Genomic DNA, 20,067 nt, shown 5'->3' with positions numbered 1-20,067 from the left:
AGGATTTTCGTTTTGTAAGATTTTCAATATTGTATATTTACATGTATATATAACTTTTGTGTTACATATAAATATACCAATTTTAACATTAATATTTAATTTGTTCATGGTTATATTATATAAATTTGTACTTATATTATAAATAATATTATTAGGGACGACGTAGATAAAATAATTGGCATAAATTTTTGGTAATTATTAAATTATCTTTTCGATGAGAATTTGAAAAAATGAAATAAATAAAATTTTAAATAAAGATAATAAAAATAGGAAAGACAATAATACTCGTCAACATCGTTAAATATATTTCTAATCTTCAAAGGGTAGTCAAATATTTGAAGGTTTCGAGAAGTGACAAAGGAGATAGATGTCAAAATGGTTTTTCAAATCTAATCGGCAAATCATACGTATCGAAGTTTACATCGTCAATGTACGTAAAACGTTTTTAAGTAGTAAATTGCAGCGAACGGAAAACTAAAGCTTTCATTAACGAACATTTTATATGCACGTTTAAATTATCCCTTTATTCGAAAATATTGGAAATATTGAAATTGTTCATGAATTTATGGAAGTCAAGAAAATTGAAGAATTTTCCTGGAATTAATAATACAATATTGATTATATACTTAGCAATACTTTGAAATTTGGTAATTATCTGACTTTTTCACTGTGAAAATCTCTTATTGCTATTTTATAAATATTACATATATAATTTGCATAAAATTTGAATTTTCTTTTCTCATTTGTCTTTTCACGTATAAATAAAAACATAATAAGTAAAATATAATAAATATAATACATATAAAATAAAAATACAAATAAAAAATTTGTAATGTTTACAAAAAAATTGAAATCAAAGTATTATTCTTTTTAATTTTATAAAAATTGTAATTTTATAACTAATATTAAATAAGTAAAAAATATTCATCGGTTAATTACGTATATAGTTACATTTTTCATATTGACATTTTGGAAATTATAACTTTGTCTAGAATGAAAAAATATATATGTTTGTATTTTCCCATAACTTTTTCAAATTAATCTTGCGATGATTATATACATTTATTTTGATAGAACAATAAAGAAAAAATGCATGAATTAAGTTAGCAAAAGTTATAATGATATCCGTAACATTTTGTAGTAAAGAAAGCGAGCTACGACGAAACGCGATATACAAAATTGAAGAAGTATCGTTCAAAGTGATATACGAGCTGACTTGAGAATCCAAAGAAAAAGATGGAAAAAGAAAATCAGCGAGCTAATAAAGCAAACTGCAATTCGATAAAAAATCAGAACGAGGCACGTGACTTAGTATTCAAGGGAAGCCAGATTCGAAATTGTGAATAAATAGATTGAATTTCATTTTAATTTTTCACCACTAGAATTCCCTTTCAAAGAAGAAACTAATTTATATCTTAAATTTACAAGAAATTTTTTTTACTTATTTTAAATACACCATTTTTTATAAAAATATATTTTACATATGCGGTTACTAATTTGAATAAAATTACGAGACATTTATTTAAATAAATGAAAAATCAATTTTAATTAAAAATTACTTTTATGGATTATATTTAGATTTTTTATATAATTAATTTAAAAAATAATTGCGCGAACTTACATTCAGTTTAATCTGGTTAAAACTTACATTTGGTTTAATCTACAATAGAATGGAATACAAAATATTAAATGAAGAAAGTATATTTTGAATTGTTTTTTTATTTTAAAAGTAATAATTTACAATTTGGTTAAATGTAACAGTAGCATGAAAGAATTCTTTCAGCGTGAAGAACTAAAAGAACAGAATGACGGAAAGAGGATACAAGAAAACAAAAATTTTAGAATTCTAACCGTGAAGGAAAAAGAACTAAATTGCGAAGATGAGAGGAAAAAAGGCGGCGAGCTAGAAAACACGATACTTGGATTCTGTGCTATTTGTCTTGAAAATATAAATTCTAATGTTAGTCAGAATGTTCCTTGTTCTAATGAGCATACTTTATGTCAACGTTGTATTCAACATTTTGCACTGCAATCAGGTTATTTAACATAATTTTCTAAAATTAATATTTCAGTAATTGTTAAAAATAAAAATAAACTAATGATAAATATTATTAAAAGTAGTATGGTTTATTGTTAGCAATATAATTAAGTATATAATAATTTTAGTTTTTCTGCAAAGTATTCTACTTCATCTTATTGGAGATTTAATAATTTAACAATTCTAATACAATTATAGTATACATAATTTTTATTCTATCTTTTTAAATCTTCAATAAAATGATAGCATATGAAACAATTTGTAAAAATTAAAATTATATTATTAACAATAAACCATATAAAAAATCTGTAACTGAAGTTCCATATTTCATAAAAAGGTGTATATTTTCATATTATTTTTGTATTTCATCTAATCAATTAATGCAATAAATTAACGGAGTACTTTCCGAAATTACAAATATATATTCCAGATCCTGGCTGCATTCTTTGTTATACACAGTGCCAACAATCAAACATGAATTTATTGCAAGAAAGCAATATCAGCTTGAATTCCACATATACACATATGAAAAAGATGCAAATTTCACAACAGGGATCAGACTATTATTCAAAACATCATCAAAGATTGCGGCAGTACGATCCTATCAACATTGAACAATTATATACCAAATCTTGGAATCAGAATTACTCTCATATGCTACAAAATTTCGATAGAAATACATTAACATATTATCATAATGATTTTGAAGATACTTCTGATTATGAACAAGTTAGAAACCAAAATAATACGAGCGGAGAACGAAGTAGAAATTGTGATAAAGAAAAACAGCGACAAAGTTATTGTAACTTATTTAAGAGAAGAAATGTAGAGTCATATATGTTAGAAGCAAAAGTCAACGGACAAATTACCGCAGAATGTTCTCGTAGACCGATCCGGTGCCCACGAATTGATTGTGCTATAAATGTAGCTTTCTCAGCATTGACGCATCATTTTATCTTTGATCATCCAGAGGTACCTATCCTGAATGTAGAACCAGGTATCAAAAGTACACTCATCGTCAGTTTTAGTGCCTTATTTTCCAATACTAGTCGGTGCCTGGCTCTTCTTTTAGTTTCTGGCAAACTTTCGTGAGTATAAACAAGTATATTTAAATTATTAGTAATTACTTAAATTATTAGTATTATTACACAAAAATGAAAATTTTTTATTTAAGTAGAAAAAAATATCAAGTATTTGTATGTTTAAAAATCATTACTATTAACAATATAAAAAAAATAATTTAGAAAAAGTTTGCCTTTGAAACAATAAGTATTATGATTATGTAACAATTTGTGAGATATATCTACTGATATATGAATATATCATGTATGATAGATATGGCTTTATTGTATTTATATTAGAATGATTCTACAAAATATGTTTTGAAAGTTGTTTAATTATTTTTTTATTCTTAATAGTAAAGAAAAGACTTTTGACATACAGATGTATTAAGGAGAATTTCAAATATTTCAATAATGCATTTGATTAACATTAAATCTTTATACCAAGAGAACCTATTGCAAAATTATTTAATGGTAGTCAAATCAACCCAAAATATCGAAATCGTTTACCATTATCAGTGCTGGCTGCTCGGCTACATTGTACAGACCAATATATATCTAACGAGAAAATTAATAAAAAAAAAGATTTTCATGAAAAAAATATAATAATCGCTTGGGTTGCTGGGCTGGATATTGGAAATACAACAGACAAGCTTTTATGTAGTATTCAGGTATATTATATGATTGATAAAAAAGTTCAGTTGAATAAAAGATTAATACCTATGTACATGATAAATGATATGCATATCGACTACTTCCACAACAGGCTGTGGACAAGATTGATAATGAAGGCTTACGTTGCCTAACATACACAGGTCCAGTGAATTCATTAAGAACAGCACAATGTCCTCAAGACATTTATTCAACAGGTGATTGTATAGTTCTGCATGAAGGTCTCCTCAGTCACATTACATCAGATTGTGCTACACTTAATGTTAATGTTACTGTACATTAAATATATTACAAAATTTACGTATATATATAATTAAATTCCAATTTATCCCCCCCCCCATTAACATTATTAATGATTATACTTACACAGAGAAAATTGTATCTTTGATGTCTATCCAAATTGTTGAATACCGTTTGGAGTGTAATACTATGTAATAGTATATTATTATTTGAATACATGTATAAAATGCAAAAAGATAAAAAAGTATGTCTAATATGTTATAAACTCGTCATAGCAGGAGGCCGTGCATACGCTTTTGGAATAAATCCATATTTTCGAGTTTTAGGCGCATATGCCCACAACCAACCATCTACAGTTTGATTTCCTAAATCTGCATATATCCAATCAGCTCTTCTCACAGATAAATCATCTGGCGCCTGCGCCTTATAATCATAAAGTACAACTAATTCTGTGCCATTTGTCTCATCTCGAAAATCTCGCAAACCTTTTTGCTGTAATGACTCATTTCCTGACATATTGTTATTTCCTTTTCCTTAAAATAACATAATAAAAAATCGAGATTAATTAAATTGTTAAGAATATACAAATGAAAATTCTGAATATTATTATATAACATTGAAATTAACATAAACTTCCTTCATGTATATATATTTAAAATTGTAAACTGTAAATAAATCTGAACTTAAGTTTTTTCGCGTTTTATTAACGTTAATTTTCATAAAAAAGGAGCGAAGACCAACCTAAACCATGTGTTTCTGTAGATGTTGTAGCTACTGTAGTAGTAGTGGTAGTTGTAGTAGTTGTTGCATATGAATGGAGAACATGTCCTGGATATACAAATCCAGATGGTACAAATCCTTCATTACCATCACAATGTCTAAGTACCCAAAACCAGTCAGGATCATCTCGATTGAGTACAGTTACAAATTCACCTCTTTCTACACTAACATCATTTTCATCTCTAGCCACAAAAGTGTAAAGTACAATATATCTCCCAGCTGATGGATCCTGTAACATGCATTATAGAAATAAAATATTATGTATCTTTCTGAAAATTAGTAAATTCTAAAGATTATACAAACTATACAAGTTATTTTCTTGTGCAGTATTCATAATATATAAATTTAGAAGATTTGTATACATACCTTAAAGAAAGGATGTACATCTGGCTGAGAGGATATAGTTTGAATAGAATTTTGAGACTGTGTGATGTTAGATCGATTAACATTCACATCAGCAGTGGTGACATTACGAGCATAACTTTCACAGTCTGATGCTGATCCTGTGTCAGTTTGTTGCGTATCTACAATTTGTGAACGACCTGTACCAGCAAAATCACAATCAGTCTCATTAGATCTTGGTAATTTCTTTTTCACATTATTCATAAGAGTAGCAAGTGTTAATTCAGCAAGCTGAGACGTATAAGGTGCACAATACGAATGCGGAACAAAACCTTCCATACGTGTATCAGCTGCTATTACATATACCCAGTCATTCTCTCTATATAAAACATTTACAACCTAAAACATGCAAGAAATAAAACAAAATAACACAAATAAATATGTAAGGATGAAGTTAAATAACAAATTTTATAAATAATAATATTTATAAACACAAAACAAATATAAAAACATGAAGTTAGAAGACATGAAGTAAACAAGTAACAGACACAGTGAAGAACAACGTTATTCACATATATAAAGACACATTATAAAAATTGCTAACCTGGCCACGTTTTACTTGGAGTTCATCGTCAACACATGGTGTAAAATCATGAACAATAACCATCTTACTATCTGGTGACAGACCATTTTCTTTTTCTATACCTACTCGGACCAGTGTCTCAATACTAGCACTTCCTGTTATACGACCAGGAGGCAATGGTACTTTTGTCCCTAAACCAAGTCCTGTACTGCCACCACCAGCGCAATCTTTCTCCAAATTAAAATTGTGTACTCCTGCTGTAATATAAAGTTCAAAATTTTTACTGCTATATTTCCTCCTTCATATTCAGAGTAAGGTGGCTAACTTTGTCACTTTGAATTACACTAAAATAAATAGCATAATTTCTTTTGCTATATAAAAAGATGTTTCAAATGAAAGTTATATGAAATTATGGTGTTATACAATTATTTTATATTATTATTATCAAGATTATTTTATATATATAATATGTAACATATTTGATCCTGTAATTCAAAGTAGTTAGCAGAGTTAAGTAACTCATTTATTATATAATACACATAAAAACAGGATAAATTTATGTTACAAGACAATAAATAGTTTATAAGGATATAAGAATCTAAAAGAATTTTGGGATATAGAATAGCACATAATTATATATAAAAAGACTATTATGTGTTCATTACTTAAGATAATAATATATTTAAAAATGACTATGAACTTCAATAATAAACTTGTTAATTCTCAATATTTTTATTTAATATATTCTTATTGTTCAATATATATAAGAAAATTTTAACCATATTTTCAGTAAAATTTCAAGCTTAAATATTTTCTTTCCGCTCAATAAATATTTAATTATTATAAACAATGAAAAGTAATTATATATAGACGCAATTTTAATAAATATATGTAGCAGCTCATATATGTATACATACAGTGTATTTTATATATTACATTTTTAATAGAAAATAAGATTGAAAGATATCTTTACAAAATTATTTGATATTTTACTACTCACGTTTCTTTTTCTTTCCTCGACGTATGCGAACCGGACACAAAAAAGCCATTATGCTTTTTTAAAGTTCAGACAAAATTATATTTCCAGAACATGAATCGTTCGATGCAAGGTATTACTGAGGTAAAGCATAACAAGGGGTAAATATATTAAACATTTCAGTAAAAATGATCCGCTCTTCTCACATCTTAAAAATTATATCGGTATTTCAAACATTTTAGTACTTATTAGTACGAATACGATATAAAGGTATAATCGTGGGTATAACGGTAAAATCTCGAACCAGAAACACAATTACTCCTTCGTTCTCCTGAAGGATTTTAGATGAAGATGAAACTGAAATTTAGATATTCATAGTCGTGAATGCAACAGGTAGACGGCGCTTCAGCAAATATACTATTGTATAACAATATGTCAAACAAATGTTTGTTTATATTGTTCAAAATATGCATCTTTCGAAAGAAGGTTTCTTATAAATAAGAAAATTCGTTATCCCATTTTATTGATAGGTGGTTATTTTTTAAATATTGGTATTTTTAATAGTACAGCTTGAACGTACAAGTATAAAGTTTATTGCTTATTTTAAATTATGCAGATATTATGAATACATAAAGATGTTATTCGACAAACGCATTTAAGATTAATATAATACATATAATTATTTATACGATCATATAGATAGCTTATTATTGTAAACTTACGGTGCCATGTACGTTCCAACTGAAATATAAAAGTTATTTTTATATATAAATTTTATAATAAATGATTGTATAATTACAATTAATTACGAATATTCTGGTTTATAATATAATTCGTCAAGAACTTAAATAATATATACCTGGTATTCAACTTTTGCAGTAATTTAAAAATATAAAAAAAAAGATTTATAAAGAGTAATACTTTAAATTATTTTTGGTTAATGAATATATATTGATATGTGAGTATATATGTATATAACAAATTTGATACAAAAATTACATAGATTAAATAATATGTAATACTGAATTTTTTAAGTCAATAAATAAATAAAATAAAAATGCTTAATAATTTCCCAAATTTACATATATGAGAAACAAGAATACCTTTACTACATAATAAAAATAAGATACTCGTGAAAATAAATTGTGATTCTATTTTTGGATAAATTATTATGATATAAATACTAATAAGTTTAATGAAAAGAAATCGAAGCAATAACATGAAAAGAATCTTATTTAATCGAAACGTCGTTTATTATCTCAATTAATATAAATGACGATAATAGCCTTATCTATAACAATTTTCCCTCATATACATTCAACAATGAGTATTTTTTTGGAAAATAATTATATATACATTTACCCTACAATTATGCCAAAAATCAGATCAATACTGGAGCTATATTTCATATATCCATCGTTATATATCGACCTATAAGAATATGGAATTCGTCGTTCGAATATAGAAATTCGATCATACAAAAATTCAAGATAATGTTTAAAGTGATTAGAAAATTGTATAATGTTAAATTGTTCTAAACCGCTTTCATTATTTTTTTTTATAGTTAGATAGTATTATTCAAAAGTTCAACACTATATAAGTACGTTATCAGAGACATGGCCTTACATATATTAAAGATTCTGATAGTAAAACATTTTCGAAAGTCTTATATATTTAAAAAAAAATTTAGAATATTGGAGAAGCCATCCATATATTTCTTTTGTCACTTTTGCACCTTTTTTGTTGTAAAATATACAAAATTCAAATAAAACATCAAATTTTGTACTTTCATATTGCACTTCTTTTATGTATTTAATTTCTTATGAGTATTCGTTAATTATGTAGTGTACGAAACACATTTACAGTTGCTTACGAAAATATTCGAACACTTATAAAAAACTTTTATGAATATATTGTGTGCGTGATACAAGACATTTTAATATTTCGCTAACATTGTGATGAGATTTAGTTACCATGAGTATATTAGTAGTTTGAAATATATTAGAAAATGTACATAGAAGATACAAAATATGTAGTGCAATTTTTAACATTTATTATATATTCAAACGGTTATTCTCTCTCTCTCTCTCTCTCTCTCTCTCATGCTGCATATTAATTTTTTATTAAATATATGTTCGCAATAAATATCTTGTAACTTGTATATACATTTTCAGATTAGTTTCAAATTTAACCAAGATAATAGTAATGTCTCATTACAGCGCTACTGCAATTTTTAAATGTTTTATATAATACATACAATATATATATATTACGTATATATATACGTAAAAGTTTTCTTCGACAAGTGTTGAAATACTTTCATGAGCTTCTGTACGTTTAACTCTATCATGCCATCTATCAAAGAGTAAGTGTAAGTTAAGAAAATAAACTATTGATAGCGTGCATGATAATTCACGCAAGAATCTCAGCACATTTTACTAACATAATATACATACATACCACGTCCCCGGTAAATACAAATGGTTTCCATATTACTAGTCAATTAACATAGCCGATAGCTTCTGTTTGTTGTTTGTTTCACCGACAAAATAAATTCGAAGTCAGTCTGAAATAAAACGTTCTATTATCCTCGAAAGAGTGTGCACACTATTTATATATGTTAACAAGGATCAATAAACACACTAGTTATTATTACTAAATTCGATCATAAAGCAATATTTTACGCATATTTTATCTTATAATTATCACGTATAAGGTCGTTTAATTCTATGAAATAAATTGCGTCGAATAATAATGTTTTATTGCATCTGAATATTTAGCATAATGAACGCTTTATCTATCGCTCAATAGTTTATTTTCTTGAATCCTGGATTCATGGATATATAAAGAGAAAACAATGGGAAACTCGTTCGATTGGTATTTCATATCTACACCTAACATGAGCACGGAATTCTATTATAGCCTAGCATTTGAAATGAGAATCGAACGAGTTTTTTAATATTAATGTATTAATATACGCATATTGAATACAATATTGCGCACAATATTGAGCGTATGCGTATAATAATGCAATAATTATACTACAATTACTATTCACCCGCGCACGCGATTACGTCTTCTCGTTTTTTCAAATTGAACTAAATGTATCATAACAGTAACGATATTTCTTATTTACGAAACACTTAATAACATCTCGTTTTATTTTTTATAAATCACCTTAATTAATTCAAGAGCCGACTGGCAGAATAATATCTATTCGAACGAACGAAATCCACATTAACGCGTTTTCGTGCATAAATGTTAATAAAGTCAGGCGTCGCATATTATGTATTTATTTGTAAACTTCCCATTTTTAACTTAAAATACATCACCCATTCGAAATTAAAATACATCTTTAGTCATGGCAGTTACATGATTCTTTTATCGAAATTTTTATACGCAGATCTCAGATATATGCAAAAAAATCGACCTTCCTATGCGATTCGTACATGTACTATTTACCACAATATTCTAGTTATTCTATAATAAACCGAGTGTATGAAAATCATAAATTACTACACTGTTCACCTTAGGTGGGATGCTTATATTATTACAACAATACGATGTAACATACGTTATATATATATATATATATATATATATCAATATATATATATATATATTGATATATATATATATATATATATATATATATATATATATATTGATCAAATGTTATATGGAGTACAATTATGAATGCATTTATCCTACGTTATCAATTGTATTTATACACTTTTATCAATTTTTTCCTTTCTCTAACAGATTGCTTTGAAAATTCATGATTTACTTAGATTTAAAAAGCGAGTGTTTTTTTTTTATGAATAATAAAATTGAAAATGGAAATTTCTTAATGCGTTGTGCTTTAATATGATACAAGAATTACTGGCACTCTTGTTACATTAGAAAAATGTACGTGATAAGAGATCTCCGAAGCAGTCTCGAAATATGTGTATATGTATATTTCAAATACACAAACATATAATTACTGTTTCCTTTGCTATATCATATGTAAATATGTGTAAGATTTATATCATATTGTTCTAATATGTACCTGATACAAAAAGCTTTTAAAGCTTATAAAACAACCTTTCTAATACATGTTTAATTTTTAAAATATTTTACACATTTAAAATATTTAACTAGCACTTTAAAAAAAGAGAGAAATTCATGTCGTTATAATTTAATAAGAGTACATTGAATTTTCAAAATTTCAGTTTAAATTTAGGTTTAAATTATGCTTCACTTTACATATTGTGAGATGGAACAAATAAAACAGTGACAAAAGATTTAAGAAAATAAAAGAATACGCAAATATTTAAATTAATAAGATTAAGAAGAAATATATGGTGATAACATATACAAATATAAAGATATATATTATATAAGTATGTATACCTTTATATTTTTATATTCGCGTATTCTTTTATTCTTAGATATCTAGTGTGTATTTCTAGGTATATATGCATCTCTAAATCAGTATTGGTTTTACAAGGATAGTTGGAAAAAATGTGTTGCTTCTATTATTGCATGTACATGCTATTATAGCAAATAAAAATGAAAATAACATTGAATAAGAATCAGTTGTGCTTGTAATTTCGTTTCAGAATTCTCTATAAAAATCTTGGTTGTATTATCTCTATACAAATTAATTTTTGATCGTGTAAAAATATTCGTAATAAATCACATTTAATGTTTTAAAACCCACAGGGTCAAATTCTTTTAATTTTATATATAACTAAAATGATATGTAGATACAATGTCACAAATAAATATCGATATCCAAAGATAGATAAAGAGAGAGAGAGAGAGAGAGAGAAAGAGAGAGAGAGAGAAAGAGAGAGAGAGAGAGAGAGAAAATATACATAACACGATTTTACGCATTTTTTATAAAATAATATTCATTTCAATCCTTTATCCAACTGTTCATAATTGAAATTAAGTTTTTTTTATAATACAAGAATAACTAAACATACAAAAAGTTAATAATTTTTGTATGTAAATTAAATTTCCTCGATTTAGTATATCGCTTGAATAATAATTTTATAATTTTGAAATGTATAAATAATTAACTTATTTTATTTACAATCACTCAAATATGAAGATTACTAGCGAAAAATATAATTTTATTGTTTCGCGCTATAAAAACGATAACTAGAACATAATCGAGATTTCTGATATTCTGGTGTAATACGAACTGTTGAAATACACCTAGATTTTTGCTTAGCACATTCCTAATATAATAATATAGCACCTAAAGATTTTTTGTACTTTAGCAATATTTTGCATGATAATATTATCAATATAAACATACATCTATGGTACTTGAATCATATTTACATTATGCAATCATGACTATAAAAAAGTAAATGGAAAGCAATCTAATCTCTTATTTTCTGACCAGTGTTTAATTTTACAATTAAACGAATGATCATAAAAATCTTGCGGCATATTTAATATGCACAGGAAACCTATTTAACACGTTCCGTGCTGGACCGATTTTTTGTTACTTTCCATTCAGGCCGCGTCAGACATATACGCCCCACGTTATTACGATTGATAGTTTTGCTTATGCCTTAAATTTTTTTAAATAAGTTAATATTAATAATAGCGCAAATAACATAATTATCAAGAAAGGGGTGTATTGTTTACGACGTATTAGAGATCAAAGTAATAAATTTAATTTTTGTTTTATTTTTTAATTTGTGGAATTGTTTTAACAAACACATGATTGAACATTTATTCCACTAAAATTCCAAATGCCTTGGACAGGAAGTTCAGCGTGGGGCTTATACACCCCACGCGGCACGGAACATGTTAAAAAGACTATTAAGTATAATTATATTAAATGGCATGGTAAATTTTGGTTAACTTATGTTACTTTTCCTCTATATTACAATATCTACATTCGATTTTAATTAAAATCGACATAAACAAAGTATGGTTACAATAAAAATTTCAAATTAATGGTTATAATGTTTAAGGCTCTCTATTTATCACATAACCTAAACAGTTTTTATTTATTTAGAATTCATCATTATCGTTATTATAACTAGTACTAAATTTAATGCATGCTTATCCAATAAAAGATGAGCGTTGCAAAAAATTTCTGAGCAGTTTTGTATTAAATAATTTAAAAAACTCTAATCACTGATTTTATTCTTTACTAACAGCTAGAACAACAGGTTCAGACTCTTTATTATTTGATGGTAATAAAGCTTCCGTTTCTTCACTACCTTCTGTACTATCTGCTGCACTCGCTGCGTTTGTTGGTTCCTCCTTTTTATCACCATCATTAGATGATTGTATTTGCTGCATTTGCAATTGATTACGTAATCGTAATATTTCACGTGCATCCGAACGTCGATGACGTCGTAATTGTGCATTTTCTAAAACTATGCGTCGCGCCATTTCCAAAACATCTTGTGGTGCTTCCAAAGCTAATAACCTTTCCTCCAAATCTATCGCTGCCGTTCCTTCCGAATCAGAATCACTTTCCAGTGAAGAGGTTCCAATTTCAGCCAAAGGTGGTTCTATATTTATCGTAGACGATGTTACAGCAGCACTACTTTCTTCTTCTTCACCTATTTCATATTTAGTTTTTTGAGGCAGTTCTTTCTGATTGCTTCCAGGTGTGTAAGAAGGGAATGCAGAATATACACCAATACTAGATCCAGAACTAGGGGATATTTTCTCAGATTTGACATTATCCGACGAAACTTCTTTCTTCTCGTTAGAACTCGATGTGTGATGGTTATAACGTTTATGATCATGATGATGTCGTCGTTGGTGGTGAGCAGATGGTGGAAGTACTACAGGCACTGATGGTGCAGGTATAGGTGCTAAGGCTACATTTGGTTGAAAGTGTGGTTCAAAACGTTTGCATTCAGAGAGAGGAACCACGTGCTCTGGATGTTGTAGTACAGGTGGACCACGACTGAGATACGCAGGCACCAATGATGAACTGTTTATGAAAAATTAAGAGCATGTTATAAAACATCTCAAATTGTTTTAACTGTATTTAATATACTTACTTATCCTTATGCTTGCAAGTATTTGTGGTATTCCATGGTCTAAAAGCTGATGCTCCTCTAGCCGCTAATTCAAAGACTGCCCATGACATTTGTAGATATGGATCAGTTGCATTGGCTACCTGAGATACAGGATGATACATGCCTAAGCCATTTCCATTATAAATTCCTGGACAATCATCTCTTCCTATATCCTTCCTAATTCGTTTTATTTTTTCTGAATCATGCCGCAACTGTAAAAGGGTTCTTTATTTTCTTCTTTCCATTCTGTTTATTTTTTGATATATAAGCAGTATCATGAAATCATAATATTAATTGACGTTTATATCTCTTTTATGTAAAATTAGATATTTTGTGAATATAACATAATATCATCCTCTGCCTCTATTACTTATAAATATATACTTATAAATTATACTACTTAATATATTATATTACTTATAAAAATAATTTAGGAATTAGGAATTTTATGAAAACAATATGGGAATACAATACCTCTGATTTTCGCTTGGAACCCAATGTGAGATGTTTTTCCTTCAATTCTCGAAACAAAGTAAGTGACTTATTATAATGTTCTTGATCTCGTGAAAGCAACAAATATGACCGCCAATTTGCTGAATCAAAGCCCCAATGACACGTACGATTTTCAAGAGATCTATGAGCATGTCTGACAAAACGTTGAGGTGAGAATTGGCAGCCACATTCGATACACTCTATGCACACTGAATCATCTGACTCAAACAAACTTGCATCAAAGATGCCTTTACATTTTCCGAAACACTCATGATACACCTTAAACTTGACAATGGATTCTTCATCATTGTCATTTTTAGTACATGCTTTCTTGTCGATGTTATCTTGATTACCGATCTGAGAGGGATCGCACGACTCTGTCCGTAGTAGTAAAGCACTGACAAGCCTCTCGGCATCTGTTTGAGTGATAAGGCCACAGGAAGGAGCATTGCGTGGTAGGATTCCTGAATGCTTAAGTTCTTCCAACTGATCTCTGGTACATCGTGAACAATAGATTTGCAACTCATCGCAAACTTGATTGATCTGATGAAGAGAAAATTCTTGCAAAACAGTGTTTAATATTTGTGGTAAACATAACCTCCTTTCGCCCCCTACAACAAAACACGATATTCTCTCGCCCTCTAAGATCGTCTCACATCTTTCAGAACAACTTTGGTCTGGAGCTGTTAAAATGGGTATCTGAAACTCCAATTCCCTCTTTTCACAGATATTTTTTGATCGTTCCAATTGCGGGTCTTCGTCAGAATCTTCGAGTGGTTGATCGGTTCTGCGAACTTTGCAAGGGCCGATAGGCGTCACCGACGAATTATTGTCCTTTTCAGTGTCTTTGGAGATCTGTTCGGAGTCGATAACGCAACTACTCGATCGGTTGGGAGAGTAACAAGGTTGTTCCTGCAGTAAACTTTTGCAGTCCATACCAAGCAGGGCTGAGCTCGGGCCCTGTAAGCTTTTCACAGCGGATAACTGATATGTCTTCAACACGGTCTTCAGCTGCGGGCTATACGATTGACTGTTCGTATTCCCCGGTAATAACGTCTCCATTATTCGTATCTACGTGAAAAGAATTGCAGAAGATAAAACAGCCTCACACGAAATTCCCGAGACTCGTGACATACCACGCTATTTTGTACGACTCATAATATAGGCGTATTTACACCCACAATATATACGTTCACTCTCCGAATATTTAATTCGACGTATTAGCTCCCGTTCCTCATTATACGGAAAAGCTTAACATTCGGTTAAAGATACAAAGTGTTCATCTTATGTTCCATCTTCATTGCTTCTGTTTCTCACTCGGGAACAAGCTTAACCCGTTCATGTGTCTTCTCCCCTTGTAATATTATATTATCCGCAGTCTATTGTCCATCGCAACGGAACCTCCATGTACATGATAATTCTCTTTCAATCCTTCAGTACATTCCACTACCAATATACGTATAATCCGTATAATGTTTTGTTCTTGTTCAATTTTCCATTTATTACCAATACACTACTGGAATACACTATCGATGAAATTATTCCTCGCAACTTGCTCCGTTTCTACCTCTCGCTGATTTCATTTGCATATTTTCCCATGTTTTACGTTATTTTCATATCAGTTTTACGTTCTCTGGAGCGATGTACGCGCATTGTGTCGCGAGCTTGGTTATCACTGGCGTTCGTTTCTATCGTCACCGTCCGCGATATTATCGTATCCACCGTCACCTATAGTAGCTATCGCGATCGCGACCGCCATTCGACCGCCACCGCCACAGCTATTTCTACCACCACTGTCGCTGCCGCCGCCGTCGCAGTCACCGCCACCGTCGTCGCCACTGTCACTCTACACTTTACACTGGCCACTCTCGGTCGTTACCGTATGACCACCACCGACACAACCAATTAAATATTCTCGTTAATGCTATTTGTCGCAGTAATTATATCGACGATACGTTCGATCGATGAATATCATCACCAGGACGAGTGACACTCTTGGAGAATAAATCGACTCGGTACATCGCGACCGAGTAATATCGATCGCACCGAGACACCGACTACTCGAAAAGACACGCATTATTCTTTATGACATCGTACGTCAATTATCAATGTAATACATACATCGATGAAACAGACAAGAGAAAGAATCATTCACAGTCTACACGTGATATTAGTTCGTCTGGATATTACTGTTTAGACTGGCACTTCTTATGACAAGACTGTATTCTCCTCCCCACTCACCCATGGAACGTCGTTTTTGCGATACAAATACTCCACCTTGCTTCTTTTTTCTCTCTCTCACACACAAATACACACGCGCGCGCGCGCACGCACACATCTACACACGTACACTCTAACTGTACGAGTACGTAAACACGAGAAGATAGCACTTATAAAAGATGTATGTATTGTGTAGCTTTGTAACCATACAGAGCATTGTACTCTTAATTATGTATATGTATAATATATAATTTTATGTACGTATATAGTATATAATAGTCTTGTATATGTGTATGATCGTGTTGAACACTCATGGTTTTTTTTTAGTTTAGGTACAAACGATTATCGTAGACTGTACACGAGCCTCGCGAATATCATGTCGTCAAACGAAGTTCACTGTAGCCCTTGTTAACACCGCTTCTGAACACCAAGCCAGTGCTTGGCCTCCTACCGCGCTCTCTGTGTGTCTAACCACTACCTACCACGTTAGCAGTTTCGTCTCTATCGTACTTTCGTATCTATTGAATGTATGATGTATACGTATGTGTGTGGTGGATGTATATATATATATACATATATATGTATATACATATATGTGTATATATATATATATATATATATATATATGTATGCACGTTAAAGATGAGCCTCGGTTAGCCGTGCTTGCTTCCGAAGGATGCGAAATGGTTGAGCTACGTATCTATGGGTTGTGGTTGTGGCATAGTGTCGGTCTGCTCACAGTCGTAGTGGCGGGTGGCGACGGCTAAGTATTTAATCACGTGATTCCCCCGTCAAAATAGGCTACATGCTGGTACACCCACATGGTCTCATGGATAGAAGTGCATTTATTCCGCGTTCATTGTCAGGGCGAACTTAACACGCGCCGCATACACCATACCTTCATAGTGTCCGTAATAGCTTACTTTAAATATAAAAATTTAATATTCTTGTTAATAACATAAATTTATATTATAAATAATACTTTTCAGGTAAATCTGTACGAATGACATAAAAGGAAATTTTGTACGAATATTATATAAATATTATGGTATAAATATTATAATCCCTCTAGCTTGTGTGTAAAAACGAATCTTGGGACAAAATTATAACATCTTAAGAAACAAAATATTGTTATAGAAAATAATTTCTTAGAATTAGTTTATAGGAAATTTTAGTATTAACAGGTTATTTTGAAATAGTTCGTAAAAATTTTAAGAGCTAGATTTTACACAATGCTAAGTTTTCTTAAGGTCATTTAAAAACTTTACACAAAATAAAAAATACTTTTTTATATTTATTTATAAATTTTTATGGCAGATTCTGGATACAATTTTAAATGCTTCTTTAGATTGTCTGTGAGACCAACCAAATCAATGGACAAAAAAAGAATTTCTTGTGAAACTAGTGTTTTATCAGAAACAATCCATCAAATACATGTCTTAACGTGATTTCTTTCACATATTGATGAAGTTTCCGTAGTCCCACGTATACGGGAAGTTCTTGAAACAAAATTTTAATAAATGTCCTATTGGAACTTGTTGTAATGTCTTTGATTAATTTTATACAACAGAAAACTTCCTACAATATAGAATTAGTAAATAGTAAATGAGCAAAAAATTTTGATACATTACATAATTTATTTGTATCTAAATAGTACAGTAAATATGATATAAATCTTAAAAAGTTGAACTTAAATGATGTGATATATTTTATGGCACAAAACTGATTAGTCAACAATCTAGAGAATGTTTCATGTTTTCATTTCTGCACAACAATCTAAGAATATATGATATACTTCAGTTTTTTTACCAGGTTTTAGTTGCATTTTCATTAATTTGTGCGCATACTCTTCAAAATCAATTTGATTTTGATGAATGTATTATTAAACATACGATTCTTTTAAATACAGTTACATTTGTCTCTGTGTTATCTACTATTGTAGATTATATTCTTTCCTTTCCACCATAGCAGTACTACTATTTTCATGAGAACTTTCTTTTTTGTCATTTTCTTCTTTACTCTCTGAATCACTGACATCTGGATTTAATATTTTTCTATTTAATTCTTTATATCTACCTTCATTATTAATATATTCTGCATCGGACGAATACATTTAATATATCTTAAGAATCTGTTGTTTCATCTAATGTTATTAAATAAGTAAATGGATTTTCCTCTTCTACAAGATCAAGCTGCTTCATGATCCTTAAATTTGTCTTTTCAAACTTGAAATATAACTTCAATTAAGTATTGAATTTGTTTATCTATTTGTCCTTCATATAATATATTTTTTGACATTTATAATATAGCTTTGATAGCCTTTCTAGAAGTTTCAATTAATTTCAATTAATTTTTTAATTTAATGCAATTGGTATTTCTACCAAGTCATCCATCAGCCATTCTATTTACCATCTTACCTTTACTATGTCATCCACCAGTTCCCAGTAAGAAAGCCAAAATTTGTAAAGCCATAATCTTACTGTTAGCCTCATTCAGTGCTATTCTTTGATTTAGCAAATGTGCTATAAATATCCCAGAAGATATACAGAGAGGTTTGTCATTCTTTCTGAAAGAACATTTAAACTGTATTATTAGATGTTTCAATATTAAAGTGTCCTATATTTGAGAATTTAGAATTAATGATTGTGGTAAGGGCTGCATAAATGGATGTAATCATTGATGATGTTGCTTGAGCTTATACAATAGACTTAGCGAGCAAACCTCTACCTCTAACAATATTTTCTTTCAAGTTCTTGAATTATAAGTCTCATATTACTGACATTAACTTTATTAATGTAAACGTGTATAGATTTTTTTAGGACTTCCTATGCATGGACTTCCTGATTTATCAATGATCTCAACTTATGTTATTCATAACTTTGCTGGTGGTATACAAGCACCACCTGTTCTTGATGTTAACAGTTCAACTACCCGATCTTGCCTTGCTTTGTCCGAAGCACTTGTTTCTTTATCTTTTCCATTTCTTTATTTGTAATTTCATTTTTTTTTTATTTCTTATCATTTTTGTTTTCCTACTTATGAATTTTTGTTTTTCTCACTGATATACATGTAACACTGGATTTGGTGACGGTACGGTCGCATAAACAAATCTAGACAATTCTATACTAAAAGCATTTACAAACCGTCCATCTTTTGAGTTAAAAAAAATCAAGATGGAGGACAAGAAACAGGTTCCGTTCTGCGCATGCGTAACACGCATGTATGTATACATAGATACTATGAATGTTTCAGACAAAGATAGAGACACTATATTCATCTCCGTCTGTTTCACAGAGCGAAACCTTTTCTTCTTCTCCATCTTGATTTTTTTCGACTCAAAAGACGGGCGATTTCTTAATATATGCATATACTGATATGAAACCGTTGATATTATTATTGTATATAAATGGAAGTTTTATAATTAAAGAGTATTTCCACTATCCATAAAAAGTATTTTGTAAAATGTAATATTGTATGATATAGTTTCGTAAAGTAGATTATAACTGAATTTATTTAAAAGACATAATAATCGTAGGATAGAAATATATATATATTTATTTATTTAAGAAATTATAAATGATATGTATGTAAAATATAAATTTGTTTTCTAATAA

At 29.4% G+C, this 20,067-nt stretch overlaps 4 protein-coding genes across 6 annotated transcripts; 1 reads left to right on the top strand and 3 right to left on the bottom strand.

The window, feature by feature from the left end:
• The first annotated feature begins 1,659 nt into the window (after positions 1–1,659).
• On the top strand, positions 1,660–4,137 carry LOC117161382 (uncharacterized). Its single transcript, XM_033342856.2, has 4 exons — positions 1,660–2,036; positions 2,469–3,126; positions 3,548–3,770; positions 3,866–4,137. Exons 1-4 carry the CDS (start codon positions 1,766–1,768, stop codon positions 4,052–4,054), a joined length of 1,341 nt encoding a protein of 446 aa, XP_033198747.2. The 5' UTR covers positions 1,660–1,765; the 3' UTR covers positions 4,055–4,137.
• On the bottom strand, positions 3,754–7,049 carry LOC117161387 (Dachs ligand with SH3s). 3 transcript variants are annotated; one of them, XM_033342861.2, is made up of 6 exons: positions 6,717–7,049; positions 5,738–5,973; positions 5,158–5,532; positions 4,753–5,020; positions 4,138–4,544; positions 3,754–4,043 (listed from the first exon to the last, which is right to left on the bottom strand). In XM_033342861.2, the coding sequence occupies exons 1-5, from the start codon at positions 6,763–6,765 to the stop codon at positions 4,270–4,272; spliced, it is 1,203 nt and encodes a 400-aa protein (XP_033198752.1). In that variant the 5' UTR covers positions 6,766–7,049; the 3' UTR covers positions 3,754–4,043; positions 4,138–4,269. The 3 variants fall into 3 exon arrangements, with proteins under 3 accessions (XP_033198752.1, XP_033198753.1, XP_033198754.1); XM_033342862.2 differs by having other exon boundaries at positions 3,754–4,027; XM_033342863.2 differs by having other exon boundaries at positions 3,754–4,022.
• A 1,717-nt stretch (positions 7,050–8,766) lies between these two features.
• On the bottom strand, positions 8,767–16,976 carry LOC117161356 (uncharacterized). Its single transcript, XM_033342812.2, has 3 exons — positions 14,216–16,976; positions 13,724–13,953; positions 8,767–13,653 (listed from the first exon to the last, which is right to left on the bottom strand). Exons 1-3 carry the CDS (start codon positions 15,293–15,295, stop codon positions 12,846–12,848), a joined length of 2,118 nt encoding a protein of 705 aa, XP_033198703.1. The 5' UTR covers positions 15,296–16,976; the 3' UTR covers positions 8,767–12,845.
• Positions 16,977–17,727: 751 nt separating this feature from the next.
• Positions 17,728–18,772, bottom strand: LOC117161383 (pre-mRNA-splicing factor CWC22 homolog). The gene is given in 6 exon segments (XM_076617667.1): positions 17,728–18,206; positions 18,208–18,320; positions 18,322–18,399; positions 18,402–18,558; positions 18,560–18,652; positions 18,654–18,772. Coding segments are annotated over 6 exon segments (891 nt in total). The 5' UTR covers positions 18,752–18,772; the 3' UTR covers positions 17,728–17,854.
• Between the last annotated feature and the right edge of the window lie 1,295 nt (positions 18,773–20,067).

This window comes from Bombus vancouverensis, chromosome 4 (genome assembly GCF_051014615.1).
Source record: "Bombus vancouverensis nearcticus chromosome 4, iyBomVanc1_principal, whole genome shotgun sequence".
Taxonomy (NCBI): Eukaryota; Metazoa; Arthropoda; class Insecta; order Hymenoptera; family Apidae; genus Bombus; species Bombus vancouverensis.
This window is presented reverse-complemented; position numbering and strand designations above follow the sequence as displayed.

Excerpts from the sequence above, each read along its gene's own strand:
- LOC117161382 (XM_033342856.2), top strand. The coding sequence starts at position 1,766 with ATGAAAGAATTCTTTCAGCGTGAAGAACTAAAAGAACAGAATGACGGA. Across the intron at positions 2,037-2,468 it reads ACATTTTGCACTGCAATCAG|ATCCTGGCTGCATTCTTTGT; the intron begins GTTATTTAACAT and ends TATATATTCCAG. Across the intron at positions 3,771-3,865 it reads AGCTTTTATGTAGTATTCAG|GCTGTGGACAAGATTGATAA; the intron begins GTATATTATATG and ends CTTCCACAACAG.
- LOC117161356 (XM_033342812.2), bottom strand. The coding sequence starts at position 15,295 with ATGGAGACGTTATTACCGGGGAATACGAACAGTCAATCGTATAGCCCG. Across the intron at positions 13,954-14,215 it reads GTTCCAAGCGAAAATCAGAG|TTGCGGCATGATTCAGAAAA; the intron begins GTATTGTATTCC and ends ACCCTTTTACAG. Across the intron at positions 13,654-13,723 it reads ACTTGCAAGCATAAGGATAA|TTCATCATTGGTGCCTGCGT; the intron begins GTAAGTATATTA and ends TTTCATAAACAG.
- LOC117161387 (XM_033342861.2), bottom strand. The coding sequence starts at position 6,765 with ATGGCTTTTTTGTGTCCGGTTCGCATACGTCGAGGAAAGAAAAAGAAA. Across the intron at positions 5,533-5,737 it reads TCCAAGTAAAACGTGGCCAG|GTTGTAAATGTTTTATATAG; the intron begins GTTAGCAATTTT and ends TGCATGTTTTAG. Across the intron at positions 4,545-4,752 it reads TACAGAAACACATGGTTTAG|GAAAAGGAAATAACAATATG; the intron begins GTTGGTCTTCGC and ends TGTTATTTTAAG.